The 13,726-nt window shown below is 39.1% G+C and overlaps 1 protein-coding gene across 1 annotated transcript in view; it reads right to left on the minus strand.

Moving 5' to 3' along the window:
• Positions 1 to 4,087: 4,087 nt before the first annotated feature.
• LOC126161533 (N6-adenosine-methyltransferase non-catalytic subunit) overlaps positions 4,088 to 13,726 on the minus strand; it is a 57,416-nt gene continuing 47,777 nt past the window's right edge. The window contains exons 6-7 of the mRNA XM_049917453.1: positions 10,986 to 11,158; positions 4,088 to 4,890 (exon numbers count right to left, since the gene is read on the minus strand). Coding sequence (XP_049773410.1) covers positions 4,632 to 4,890; positions 10,986 to 11,158 — 432 coding nt within the window. The 3' untranslated portion in view covers positions 4,088 to 4,631. The remainder of the gene's footprint in view (positions 4,891 to 10,985; positions 11,159 to 13,726) is intronic.

Genomic DNA, 13,726 nt, shown 5'->3' on the forward strand with positions numbered 1-13,726 from the left:
AGATTAAAGTGTTGTCTATCAATATGTATGGTACAAAGAAATTATTTGAATGGTCCACTGATAGGGGGCAGTAAAAGTAATGATTCAAAGCACTGTACAGCAAACAGAGTAAGAACCTGTACGATGATGAAAACGGTGGCCACATGAAATTGGTTGTAACACTAGCCAACAGTGCAATAACCTGTTAACAGATGCCTTCAGAAAATATGTCAAGAAGTCTATGTGAAAGTCCCAATAGGTACAAGTGCATTTCACTAACTGAGAGATTTTCTGCCATTTTCAGCATACTTCTGGAGCACTGAACAAAATTTTGGATGTGATGTATCAACTTTGCATCAGTATCAGTGCTGGTGGATCAAGAAAAGTGTATATGCTTTGTTTAGGCACCAGGTGGTAGCTGTATATGACGTCACGAGAGGACAATCTTGTCAGACCAGCAGTTATTGCAGATTACACTAGGTCCATAACACAATTTAGAACTGTGTCCCACCGGGAGTGTCTGATGTGGCAAGAATTCTTCACTGGACGCTGGAATAAGAGAGAAGGTGATGTCCAAGCATTAGCTTTCTTTCACAACTCATCAATGTACAGATCACCTCCAAGTAAAAGACACAGTCCTAGGAATGAATGCAGCAAAATTATTTTAATAATGAAAGGAGATTCTATCGCACTGCCGGTGACTGTGATTTTGTGGTGTAATGTTGACCATGACAGTGGCAATTACTGATGTGTATCAGATACTAAAGTATAGGATGAACTCTGGACAGCATGGCATTCAGAGCCATAACATGTAGTGACCAAATACATTTGGTGTTTCTTCAGGGAACACTGGAAAGTGCAACATACATCGCTATTAACATCCTCCCCATTCTACTACCGTTCCTACAATGTCGCAGAGATATCTTCTGGCGTGAGCGGCAATACCCAAACACATGCTTCCTGTACTACTCAACTCACTCTCCAAAATGTCCATCACAATCAATTTAAGTATGTGAGAGAAGTATCCCTTGATCATATGAAACAAGAGGTGCAAGCTGCGTGAAACACTAAAAAAGGAAGGAAGATGACAATTTTAAGATCTTGTCAGCAACAAGATCCTTAGAGACTAAATATAAACTCAGAATGGGGAAGGATGGAACAGGAAATCAGTTGTGTCATTTTCAAACAAATCATACTGGCACTTATCTTTCGCAATTCTCTCTGTGGATCACCAAATGAATATTTGACTCATGGCTCGTCCTCTTCACTACTGTACCACGTCATTTGGTGCAAGGAATACTATTTTGCAAGGTGAGTTCTTACGCCTCTATTATCACTACACTGAATGACTGCAGGAGTGCACTGTAGCTATATGAAGCTATACAAAATACTGAAATTGGTATGCACAACATTCTATACATACCTTTCAGAAAATTGCTGGAAAGCTTTCATTTTTTATTTTCCACTAGGGTATTAAGCATCATATTTTGTATGGGAAACTACAAATCTCTAGAAATAATATGTAATAACCCATCAATACTGAATGAACTTTACAGATCAAATCTATGAATTAAACTCTTTATGAAAAGTATGACATCACTTACGGTTAATATTAAAACTGTGAGACAGACATTGCAATATAGATGTATGTATATAAACTACATCTGTATCATTTTTACGCAAAATATTAGAGTTTTTGAGTGCATATCATGTATGAATGTTAGCAAAACTTAATATATCTGAGAATGTTATTCGTTGATTATTTTAGCTAATAAGGTTGAAAAACAATAATGAAAGAGAGTTTATTTATACTGTGCTTTACCTAATGAACTATGAGGTGTATGTGACATTTAAGTTCTTTTTCCTAAGTTTTCCATGAAGAAACTTGACTAACAGCCACAAATTTAATGTTTTTTTGAAACTTACAAACAAAAAATACCAAATTATTACAATCTATGTCAAGCAGTAATTATACAGGGGTACTATAAAGGATAATTCATTTTCAAAGTTTTATATTTTCCACAGTATTATTAGTGCAAAAATATGATTGATGCATGAGTATAACTGTAAACTCATTGAATCTGCATTGTGTGCACTGGTTGGCACTACGAGTGCAGTGCCTTGACAAAATGACAACAAAGCAAGAAAAGAGTTTTCATGTGTTAGAGCATGCAAGATGTTTATCTGTTGCAATGGAGCAGTGTGCATACATAAGGAAGCATGGAAAAGAACTGCCATGTACACAGAGCACTGTGCACTGCCATTGACAATTTAGGGACACAGGTCATATCTGTAAGTAGAAAATTACCGGTCAACCAGTGTACTGGATACAATTATGGAGAGTTTGAGAGAAAGTTCTGTATGCAGTCAAATATTCAGCAATGTAGCAACCTTCCATTTATCTGGAAAAGTTAATCACCACAACGTGAGAATGTGGGACACTAAAAATCCTCAGGAAATTTTGGCACTTGAACTAGAGATGAGAACAGTTAATGTTTACTGTGCAAAGCTGTATGGGCAGTTTTTCTTCAGCGGGAAGGCTGTGATGGGTAACTCTCAACTTGGTTGTTTTCAAAGTTGACTGCCGATACCAAGAACGTCATCTTCCAACATGGCGGGGCACCCCTAACTGGAGCGTCGCTGTTCATCGCTACCTGAACAATGAACTTGCTGAATTGGGCATAGTGGTGAAGATGATGTGGCTATGTTTCTTTGGTCCCCAAGTTGCCTGACCTCTTGCCTTGCGAACTTTTTTCTTTGCAGGTACATTAAGGACCACGTTTACTTACCTCCACTGCCCAGCACACTGGAACATCTCAGAGAACACATCAATGCTGTGGTGATGACCATTGACAGGACGTTACTGTGTAAGGTGCGAAGCGAACTTGACTACCGCCTGAACATGCGTCATGTGACCAGAAGGGCAATTGCAGAACATTTTTAGAGTGCAAAATGTGGCCCCATGGAGAAGAAAAGTTAACGCAGTTTTTTCATCATCTTAACTCCATCCATGAGAATATTCGATTTACTACGGAACTAGAGAAAGATGGCTGCCTTCCATTCCTGGATGTTTTGGTTAAACAGAAGAGTGATAGCTCAGTGGGACATTCTGTCTATTGTAAGCCCACTCACACTGATTTGTACCAGCATTCTTCAAGTTGCCATCACCCATCCCAGACCATGAGTGTACTTAAAACCCTTGTGCACTGGGCACATCCGGTGTCGAATGCTGAGAATTTGCCTAAGGAACTTGCACATTTGAGGACGGTGTTCAGAGAAAATGTATACTCGACCTGGCAAATTAACTAGGCCTTCTCAACAAGAGTCAGGAACTGGGAAGTGGATAAAGAGGAGAACGCACCAGCCAAGTCCCTAGCTTTTCTTCCCTCATTGGAAATATCTCCTTCAAGATAGTGAGAATTCTTAAGAATTTTCATGTGAAAATGGTTTTTCGTCTGCCTTCTAAGATTTTGAATTTACTGGGATTGGTGAAGGATGATTTGTTACTGCGGAAGGCAGGAATTTACAAAATACCATGTCAATGTGGTATGGCCTTTACAGGGCAGACAATACGTACAGTGGAGGAGCGTTGTACAGAACATCAAAGTTGCAATCGCCTACTGCAGTCCAGTAAGTCTGCAGTTGCGGAACATTGTATTTCTAATAGACATTCAATGGAGTATGACCAACTATCGATTTTGGCCACAGCAACAACTTTTGGGGACTCCATTATCAAAGAATACATTGAAATATACATTGTGGGAAATCTAATGAACCGTGACAGTGGTTACCAATTGAATAATGCATGCAATCCCGTCATCTCCGAAATTTGCTCGAGACGAAGATGCCAGAAGACTTCGATAGCTGTGGCCAGTGAGTTCTCAAAATGTTATTCAGTATCACTACAAATTTACAGAACTCAACCATTTACCACCCTGTAAACCATTATTCTCCATTACTCTTCAACATCTCACAGACACACAAAACACCGATGATAAAATTACCATCATAGTCTTAATACCAAACAAGAAGTTTAATTAAATTAATTGAAGAGCCACAATCGCTTCAATCGTTTATTAGATGACCGGTTTCAGCACTCTGAAGGTCCATCATCAGATCTGAAATGTGGATTAACATTAATAAAACCATATGGTATTTAAAAACAGAGTGATCACACCACGACACACCATGTGTTCACTGCAAGAAGTTTAATTACTTATCCTGTCTCTCATGTCGATTTCAATGCTAGTTATATTTCAGACAAGAGGTTATACACCAGTTTTATAACACATCATCTTTCATAGAAAGTTAATCATAAAATAATTTACAATAAGTCTTTAGGAAGATCATTATAAAATTATGTACTAAAGCAGAAATTCACAAAATTATTAAATTTGTCAAATATCTGCAACACATGAAATCCATGTTAAAATCTCACTTGTATTTACTACAAGTCATGTGGGCAGTTAAATCTTGGTTTAGGATATATGCACATTAATAAAGTATTATACATTGCAAATTAATAATTAAAACTTAACATCACACATTCATCTAGTTCACAGTTTTCAATATTTCCTGGTATGTTTCATTTCTGATCTCTGTGTGGCACACACATTGTTATTATATGAGAAATGGTATAAACACAAATATTATTATCTACCCCTGCCCCGACCCCGTGAGAAACCACCCCTAGATGGCCCTCCTCTGCCTCGTCCACCAGACGATCCTTTGCCTTTTGGTGGAGGGGATTTTGGTCTCAGTGCTTCTATTCTTTCTGTACAGCCTGTTGTTGTCTGTCCATTGGCAAAATAACTAGCATATAACTCAGCATTAAAATTACTGTTAGTCAATTCAGGCCCTATTGTAAGCCAACCTGGTCTGATTGTACTGTCTCGTCCAAAGACATGCAACCTGAAACACAAACACATAAAAAGAAGTATATCAATGAACCATTAATTTAAGGGAAAACAAAACAATTAAAATACTGTAATTTACCATAAATATAATAAAATGTGTATTGCTTTATGATATTTTTACATATGGTTGCTCAGGAGTTCAAAGCTTTGTCACAAGATACCACTTATATCACAATCATCAAAGCTTACTTGGGTCATAAGACCTTATCTTCACTTACTAGTCCGCATTTTTATTCTTTCTTTCTTTGTTCATGTACTTAAGTAGTATATTTAAACCTGATACCTAACTTGGTGGTTTTTGCAACTTATTCTTCCAAAATCTCTTGATGAATTTACTATGTTCTTTCTTACCATTTCTTGCTAGCCTTCTTTTTAAGTTACTTCATAGCCTTTGCTTCATTACTAGTGTTGCAGAGGCTAGATCATTTATTATAATTTCCTCTGTGATGTCCATATCTTATAAATCTTCCATAGTGTGGTCTAATCAGCTGATTTTGACTTCTTTTGAATCAAAAATACTGAGTTGTATTTTAATGAAGCTACTGTTGACCATAATACAAAAACAGTCATATACACTGAAGTGAAAAAAGTCATACAATAGTGATATGCACGTATACAGATGGAGTAGTATCGTGTACACAAGGTATAACAGGGCAGTGCATTCGCAAAGTTGCCATTTGTAATCAGGCCATTCACGTGAAAAGCTGTCTGACATGATTATGGCCCGTGACGGGCATAAAAGACTTTGAATGCGGCATGGTAGTTGGTGCTAGATGCATGGAACATTCAGTTTCAGAAATCATTAGGGAATTCAGTATTCCGAGGTCCACAGTGTCAAAAGTGTGCCAAGAATACCAAATTTTGCACATTACCTCTCACCATAGACAACACAGCAGCCAACAGCCTTCACTTAAGGAATGAGAGCAGCAGCATTTGGGTAGAGTTGTCAGTGCTAACAGACAATCAATGCTCTGTGAAGTAGGGAAATAATTGCACAAATCAATGTGGGTCGTACGACGACTGTATCTGTTAGGACAATGTGGCAAACTTTGGTGTTAATGGGTTACAGTGGCAGATGACCAATACAAGTGTCTTTGCTAACAGTATGATATTACCTGGGCTTGCGACCATATTGGTTGGACCCTATACTACTGGGAAACTCTGGCCTGGTCAGGTGGGTGCCATTTCAGTTGATAATGGCCCAGGTTAGGGTCTGAGTGTGGCACAGATCCTATGAAGCTATGGACCCACATTGTCAAGGCACTAAGCACGCTGGAGCATGATGGTGTGGGCTGTGTTTACAGGGAATGGACTGAGTGCTCTATTCCAACTGAACCCATCATTTATTGTAAATGGAAATGTTCAGCTGCTTGGAAACCATTTGCAGCCATTCATGGATTTCACGTACCCAAACAATGATGGAATTTTTATGAACAATGAGCCATGTTACTAGACTACAACTGTTTGTGACTGGTTTGAAAGCCACCCTTACTGCCAAATGTGAATCCCATCAAACATTTATGGGACATAATTCAGAGGTCACTCATGCACAAAATCCTGTGTGGCATAGAATGACCTTCAACAATGCTCTCTGATGCACAAAGTGCTTGTGATAAAAGAACTTTCTTTTTATGAAGTAATTCGACATTGCAAGATAATACTTTTTTGTTTGGTTCCATATGATACTAAATGCCTTCTAATGTTTGATGGCTCCTTCTGAGTTTGCATTACTGTCCAACTACAAAGGCATTTGGATTTCTCCAAAGTGTTTGCAGGAAGATAGCTGTAAGATCATCCAATATTTCATGTTTAATGGCACTGCCTTGCTGTTTTCATGAATATTTTCTATGTAATGGGTTTTCTTGTAAGATATCTGGAAGACTGCCTTTGTCGCAATCAAGTGTAGTTTGTCCATGGCATATTTAGTTTCTAGCCCTGTGGTTTCAGTCAGAACAAAAACCACCAAGGAAGTGAACGCTGACCATGAAATCCTGTGTTCTGTGATATGTAGTTTCTTCTTTGGTCTTAGTGATAACTGCTAAACCCTCATCAAAACCTAACCACTTAACATTCATTTTGCATCCTGAATTTCTGATGTTTATACCTATGATATATTTTTCCCAACATCTTGCAATTTTATCTAGAACCAAAGTAAAGAGCAGGTGGGAGACACTGTCTCCCTTTTGAATGCTTCTATATATGTAAAAAGGTTCAGAGATTTCACCAAACACATAGATCTATAACACTGCATTTGTAAGACTGGAGTAAATTAGTTTTCTGGTCTTCCTATCCACTCTAAGTCTTTCTGGAATGTGAAGAACAGTCTCTCAGTCGATAGAATGTAGGACATTTGGAAGAGGACATACAAAAACATCACTTTCTTTAAGCATAAATTTAAATTTAACAACACTGTTAGTCCTGAGTTTAAAAGAAAAAGTTGGCATACACTGCTTAAAGACCCATGACATTCATAGCTTTCATTAATGGCTATTATATAATTGAGGGGCCTAGTGCCAGAAAGAGCAATGGCATGCATGGCTATATTTGAGAAAACATGGATTTACTAGACATTAAGTTTTACTAGAAATTGATTAACCACAAAAATTTTATTCCCACTCAATTTTTTGATGTTAATGTGTCTGCCACATAAGCTAACTAGCCACAAAATACAAAAAACTGAAAAACAGTTCTTCACTAATTACATCATCTACCACACATTGTTTTGGATGATTACATTCTTTCACATTTGTCCAGCTAGACATGGTACTTTTGTAGAATGATACTAGGCGTTCTTACCGATATGGTTCTTTGCATTTCTGTCTCTTCTCTTTGTCAGACTGAATGACAGCACACACAATCTGCACAATCATCTGGCACAATATAACTATGTGAAACAGCTGATCTGGTATCTATGCGCATTGTTTCAACAAAAGGTTTTATGAATAGCAGCAGCATCTGTCAAATGTCAACCATGAGAAATGCACATATGTTTTGGAACTCTAAGGTCCAAGGATATCACTGAAATCCATTTCTTCATGGTCATAGTACGGGTGATTTTTTATCTTCACTGTTATGACAACAGCTTCACATTCTGCCCCTAAGCAGCATATACAGCTCTGTATACTCAAAATGATACATGCCTCCACAAACAGGAATGCTTTCCACCTCCTTATCAGTCCCTTTCACTGTTAGAGGCACATTGTAATATGCCCTAGTTCTCTCAGATAGCACCAAGAAATGCTATACAGAGTAAAATCTGTGATATAGGATAAAGGACATATGTAACTGTGGTGTCACCGCCAGACACCACACTTGCTAGGTGGTAGCCTTTAAATTGGCCGCAGTCCGTTAGTATACGTCGGACCCGTGTGTCGCCACTATCAGTGATTGCAGACCGAGCACCGCCACACGGCAGGTCTAGTCTAGAGACACTCCCTAGCACTTGCCCCAGTTGTACAGGCGACTTTGGTAGCGATGGTTCACTGTCTACAGACGCTCTCAATTGCAGAGACGACAGTTTAGCATAGCCTTCAGCTACGTCATTTGCTACGATCTAGCAAGGCGCCATATTCAGTTACTATATGTATTCTGAACAGATAATATTGTGAATCATGTACCGTCAAGAGCGACGTTCATCATTAATGGAGTAAAGTTAAGTATCAAACTAGCTACATCCGCTTTCTGAATTCTAATTCCTTGTCATGTTCCAGACCTCGCGTCAGTATAGTTCTTCCCTCCTCACGCCAGCCTGCATGAGCTAAAACGCGTGCATTTCGGCCTCCTCTCGTATTCCCATATTCAGTTACTATATGTATTCTGAACAGATAATATTGTGAATCATGTACCGTCAAGAGCGACGTTCATCATTAATGGAGTAAAGTTAAGTATCAAACTAGCTACATCCGCTTTCTGAATTCTAATTCCTTGTCATGTTCCAGACCTCGCGTCAGTATAGTTCTTCCCTCCTCACGCCAGCCTGCATGAGCTAAAACGCGTGCATTTCGGCCTCCTCTCGTATTCCCATATTCAGTTACTATATGTATTCTGAACAGATAATATTGTGAATCATGTACCGTCAAGAGCGACGTTCATCATTAATGGAGTAAAGTTAAGTATCAAACTAGCTACATCCGCTTTCTGAATTCTAATTCCTTGTCATGTTCCAGACCTCGCGTCAGTATAGTTCTTCCCTCCTCACGCCAGCCTGCATGAGCTAAAACGCGTGCATTTCGGCCTCCTCTCGTATTCCCATATTCAGTTACTATATGTATTCTGAACAGATAATATTGTGAATCATGTACCGTCAAGAGCGACGTTCATCATTAATGGAGTAAAGTTAAGTATCAAACTAGCTACATCCGCTTTCTGAATTCTAATTCCTTGTCATGTTCCAGACCTCGTGTCAGTATAGTTCTTCCCTCCTCACGCCAGCCTGCATGAGCTAAAACGCGTGCATTTCGGCCTCCTCTCGTAACACAGTGTTGGCTCTTCTGCCAACACAACAGTAACAATGAGCTTCTATTGGACTGAGTAGGCATCTGCAAATAACAGACAAGTCAGTCAAGTTAGACACAAAAACAGATTTTTCCCCTTTTTTGTAAAGCAGTTACACAAAAGTTTGAAGCGTAATGGCTGATGATAAGCCTTACATACTTCACTTTTCTATAGCTCTGTGAGCCATTCTGCATAAACTGGAACTTCTCCCAAAGCCAGACTGACTTTTATGATGACCACTAGGACACACTGTAGCTGGTGGCTGGTCTTGCCCCCCTTTCAGGCTTTCACTTGCATTTCATTTCATTGAAATTCAATGGACAAAAGCTAATTGCTGGTTTCCCTCACAAATGTGCAACACACATATTCTATAATAAATGCCCAGTAGCTATGAGCAGAATGGCTACAGTGCTTTGTATCGAAACATGCACTGAGGTACAGCTCTGTTACATGTGGTACACCACAATCATCCACTACTGACAAATCATTAATCATTTTACTTTCAGAACTACATTACTTTCCTCTTTTCATTGCTATACAATGCTCTTTTTCTTTCATTATTTACGGTACAAGATATGAACTGTAAATGAAGCAACAATGAATTTTTATTTTTCCACCTCTCCTGCCTATGTATAGCACATAAATGCATGCACGAATCACTTGGTGCCTGTCTCCCTACTCCCCCACCCCCACCCAACCTCCCCCACCCCCTCGCTCGCTCGCTCGCTCTCTCTATCTATCTATCTATCCATCTATCCATCCATCTATTTATCTATCTATCTAATAATCATGTGCCTGTTCAGCAGTTCACTTTACCTCACTGTAAATGAAGGAAAAAAGATGTTGGTACTGGACACAATAAGGACTCAGCTGAAGCCTTTAAATGGAATCTTGCACGGATCTGACATAACTGATTTAGGCAGAGCACAAAAAATCTAAATGTGAAAAACCAGATAGTGATATGGGCCCACTCCAACCAAATTTATAAAGCAACAAAAACTTAGAAATGGACTGAGTTTGTTATAATTTGTTGACAACATTGATTATTTTAGTAATAACCAATTATCCTAGGTACTGGAGACACAACATGTTTTTAAAGCAGCATGCTGCACACATGTTCTGCTTTCTAGTAGCCATTTATGAAATTACAGAATGAATCAACTCATCAGATGAAGCTAAAGGCTGCCACATATTTCACTACCTGTTGAATACGTATAATCAAGTGTAACAGATGAATAGATGTATGTCATGTCCTCAAATAACATCTCTTAAAAAGAAATGTAATAAAACAAAATAACAAGCTATTATTAAAATGACTATTTCCAATAGATCATTTATGAAAGAGAGAGAGAAAGAGAGAGAGAGAGAGAGGCTGCAAAAGTCTTTGATGGACTCTTTCTTACGAAAGGAATTTTAAAATCTGTCATTGGAGGAAGGTTAATTAAATGGCATATATTATAGTGAAGCCAGTAACAATCACTGTCGACATACCTATCTATAATACCACTAAGAAATAAAATTATGCACGAGCTAGTCTTAACTTCAACTAAATTTAATTTCTCCAAATAAGTGGGACATAAAACAGAAATCACATACCTTCTACTTCCCAAACAGAAGTGTTCAATAATATGGAATATTTCAACAGGTTTTTCCAAGGACCCATATTCTGGCTCCTCAGAGATGATTAGATCAATATCCACATTTGCATGAATAAAATCTCCATCGGTGGATCGCCGAACAGTTCCTTTGATTCCCATCAGACAGTGCTCCTGTTAATGGAATTTACTGAAATGAATAATTTACAAAGAGAGAAAAATGTGTTGTGTCACTGTTTCATTGCAATTTGATATCCTCTCCACAGAATGTTATCTCAGAGGGAGAAAGCCATCAGTTGTGAGTCAAGTCTTTTGATCAAAATTTCCACCACCAATAACTTGGCACTCCACAGTTTTTGCTCTAGTCCCATGTGTCACCCAATCGGTCCACTACTGTGGCCCCCTAGTCACTGCCCTGAGGTTGACCCCTCACTCACGATCGAGTGCAAGGTCATTCCAAGGTGTAGCAGGCAGGAGAAGACTTTCCAAGAGTCCAATGGCCGGGTCTCCCTGGTTTGTCTGATATACAGATTTCAGGCGCTATCAGTGGCTGGCAAAGATCCCGAGCCTGATGCAGTCACTTGCCCTATCCCAGAGGAAGCTTCTTGGCCCACAAGGTCTCGGCATTCACAGAAAGTTGGATCATTGGTAGTTGGGAGCTCCAAAGTTAGATGCATAATTGAGCCCCTTAGATATATATATAGCTGCCAGGGAGGGGAAGAAACACAGTGTGCACTCTGTGTGCATACCAGGAGGAGTCATTCCAGATGTGAAATGGGTTCTACCAGTTGATATGAAAAGCACATTGTGCAGCCCACAGCAGGTGGGGACCCTGCTGGTACCAATGATGTATGTCACTTTGGATCAGAAGAGATTCTCTCTGGTTTCGAGAAGCTAGCTGAAGTGGAAGACTGCCAATCTTGCTTGCAAGATGAAGGTGAAGCTCACTATCTGTAGTGCCATTGATGGATCCGATTCTGGTCCTTTGGTACAGTGCTGAGTGGAGGGCCTGAATCAGATGCTAAGACGACTCGACAAGCACATATGCTGCCGATTCCTTGGCTTGCACCATAGGGTGGTGAGTTTCCAGGTTTCACTTAATACGTCAAGGGGATCCACTACACACAGAAATTGGCTACACAGGTAGCTGAGGCTGTGTGGAGGGGGACTGAGGAGCTTTTAGATTAGAGGTTTTCAGGAAACTACAGAATGGGCATCTGTCTAAAAGGGCACAGGGCAAACATGGCATAGGTAGATCTAGGTATCATAGTCATAAACTGTCATATCTGTGCTGGGAATGAACCAGAGCTTCATGTGTTAATACAAAGCACCAAAGCTCAAATCATTATATGTACCATAAGCTGGCAAAAGCCAGTGGTAAGTCCAGCTGAAATTTTTACAGAGGAGCTAATGGCGTTCAGAAAAGATAGATTAAATACAGTTGGTGGTATGTGTTTCTTGCTGTTTGAAGTAGTTTATCCTGTAGTGAAACTGAAGTAGATAGTTCCTGTGAATTAGTAAGGGTAGAGGTTATACTTGACAACAACTGCAATAAAGTAATAACTGGTTCAATTTACTGCTTCCTCCCCCCTCCCCCTTGACTTAGATGATACGGTTGCTGAACACTTCCAAGTAAACTTGAGTCTCACTTCAAAGAGGTAACACACATAGTCGACTATAGTTGGTGGTGACTTCAATCTACCCTCAATACGTTGGCGAAAATACAGTTTTAAAGTCAATTTGTTAAAAATCACACAGAACGCTTTTCCTGAAAATTATTTTGAACAATTAATCCAGGAGCCCATTCAAAGTGTAAATGACTGCAAAAAAATACTTGACTTCTCAGCAGCAAAAAATCCTGAGAAAATAGGGAGAATCATGACAGATACAGGGATTAATGACCACATGGTTGTTTTAAGGAGACTGAATACCATAACATCTAAACCCACTAAAAATAAGTGCAAAATATGTCTATTTAAAAAATCAGATAAAAATTCACTTGACACCTTCCTAAGAGACACTCTCCAATTCTTTCAACATGGCTATGTACGTGTAGACCAGATGTGGTTTGAATTCAAAGAAACAGTATCAACAGCAACTGAGAAATATATAACACACAATTTAATGTGACATGGTAATGATCCCCCATGGTACGCAAAACAAAACACTGTTGCAGAAGCAATGAAAGAAACATGCCAAATTTTAATGAGCAGAGAATCCCTAAGATTGCTGAAGTTTTACAGAAGCTCAAAATTTAATGCAGACTTCACTGTAAGATACTCGAATAGTTCCCACAGTGAAGCTCTGTGTCAAAATCTGGCTGAAAACCCAGAGAGATTCTGGCCTTTTGTAAAGTACACCAGCAGCAAGACACAACAAAAACCTTCACTGTGCAATAACAATGATATTACTGATGACAGTGCCACCAAAATACGGTTTTTCAAAATCCTTCCCCAAAGAAGATGAAGTAAATATTCCAGAATTCGAATCAAGAACAACTGCCAAGTTAAGTAACTTAGAAGTAGATATCCTTCGTGTAGTGAAGCAGCTTAAATCACTTAATAAAGGCAAGGCCCCTCCAGTCCAGACTGAACACCAGACAGGTTCCTTTTAGAGTATGTTGATACAACAGCTCCATTCATGCAACCGTATACAACTGCTCGCTCGTCAAAAGATCTATACCTAAAGACTGAGATGAGGCACAAGTCACACTAATATCCAAGAAAGGAAATACGAGTAATC

The sequence above is a fragment of the Schistocerca cancellata genome, chromosome 2 (genome assembly GCF_023864275.1).
Source record: "Schistocerca cancellata isolate TAMUIC-IGC-003103 chromosome 2, iqSchCanc2.1, whole genome shotgun sequence".
NCBI lineage: Eukaryota > Metazoa > Arthropoda > Insecta > Orthoptera > Acrididae > Schistocerca > Schistocerca cancellata.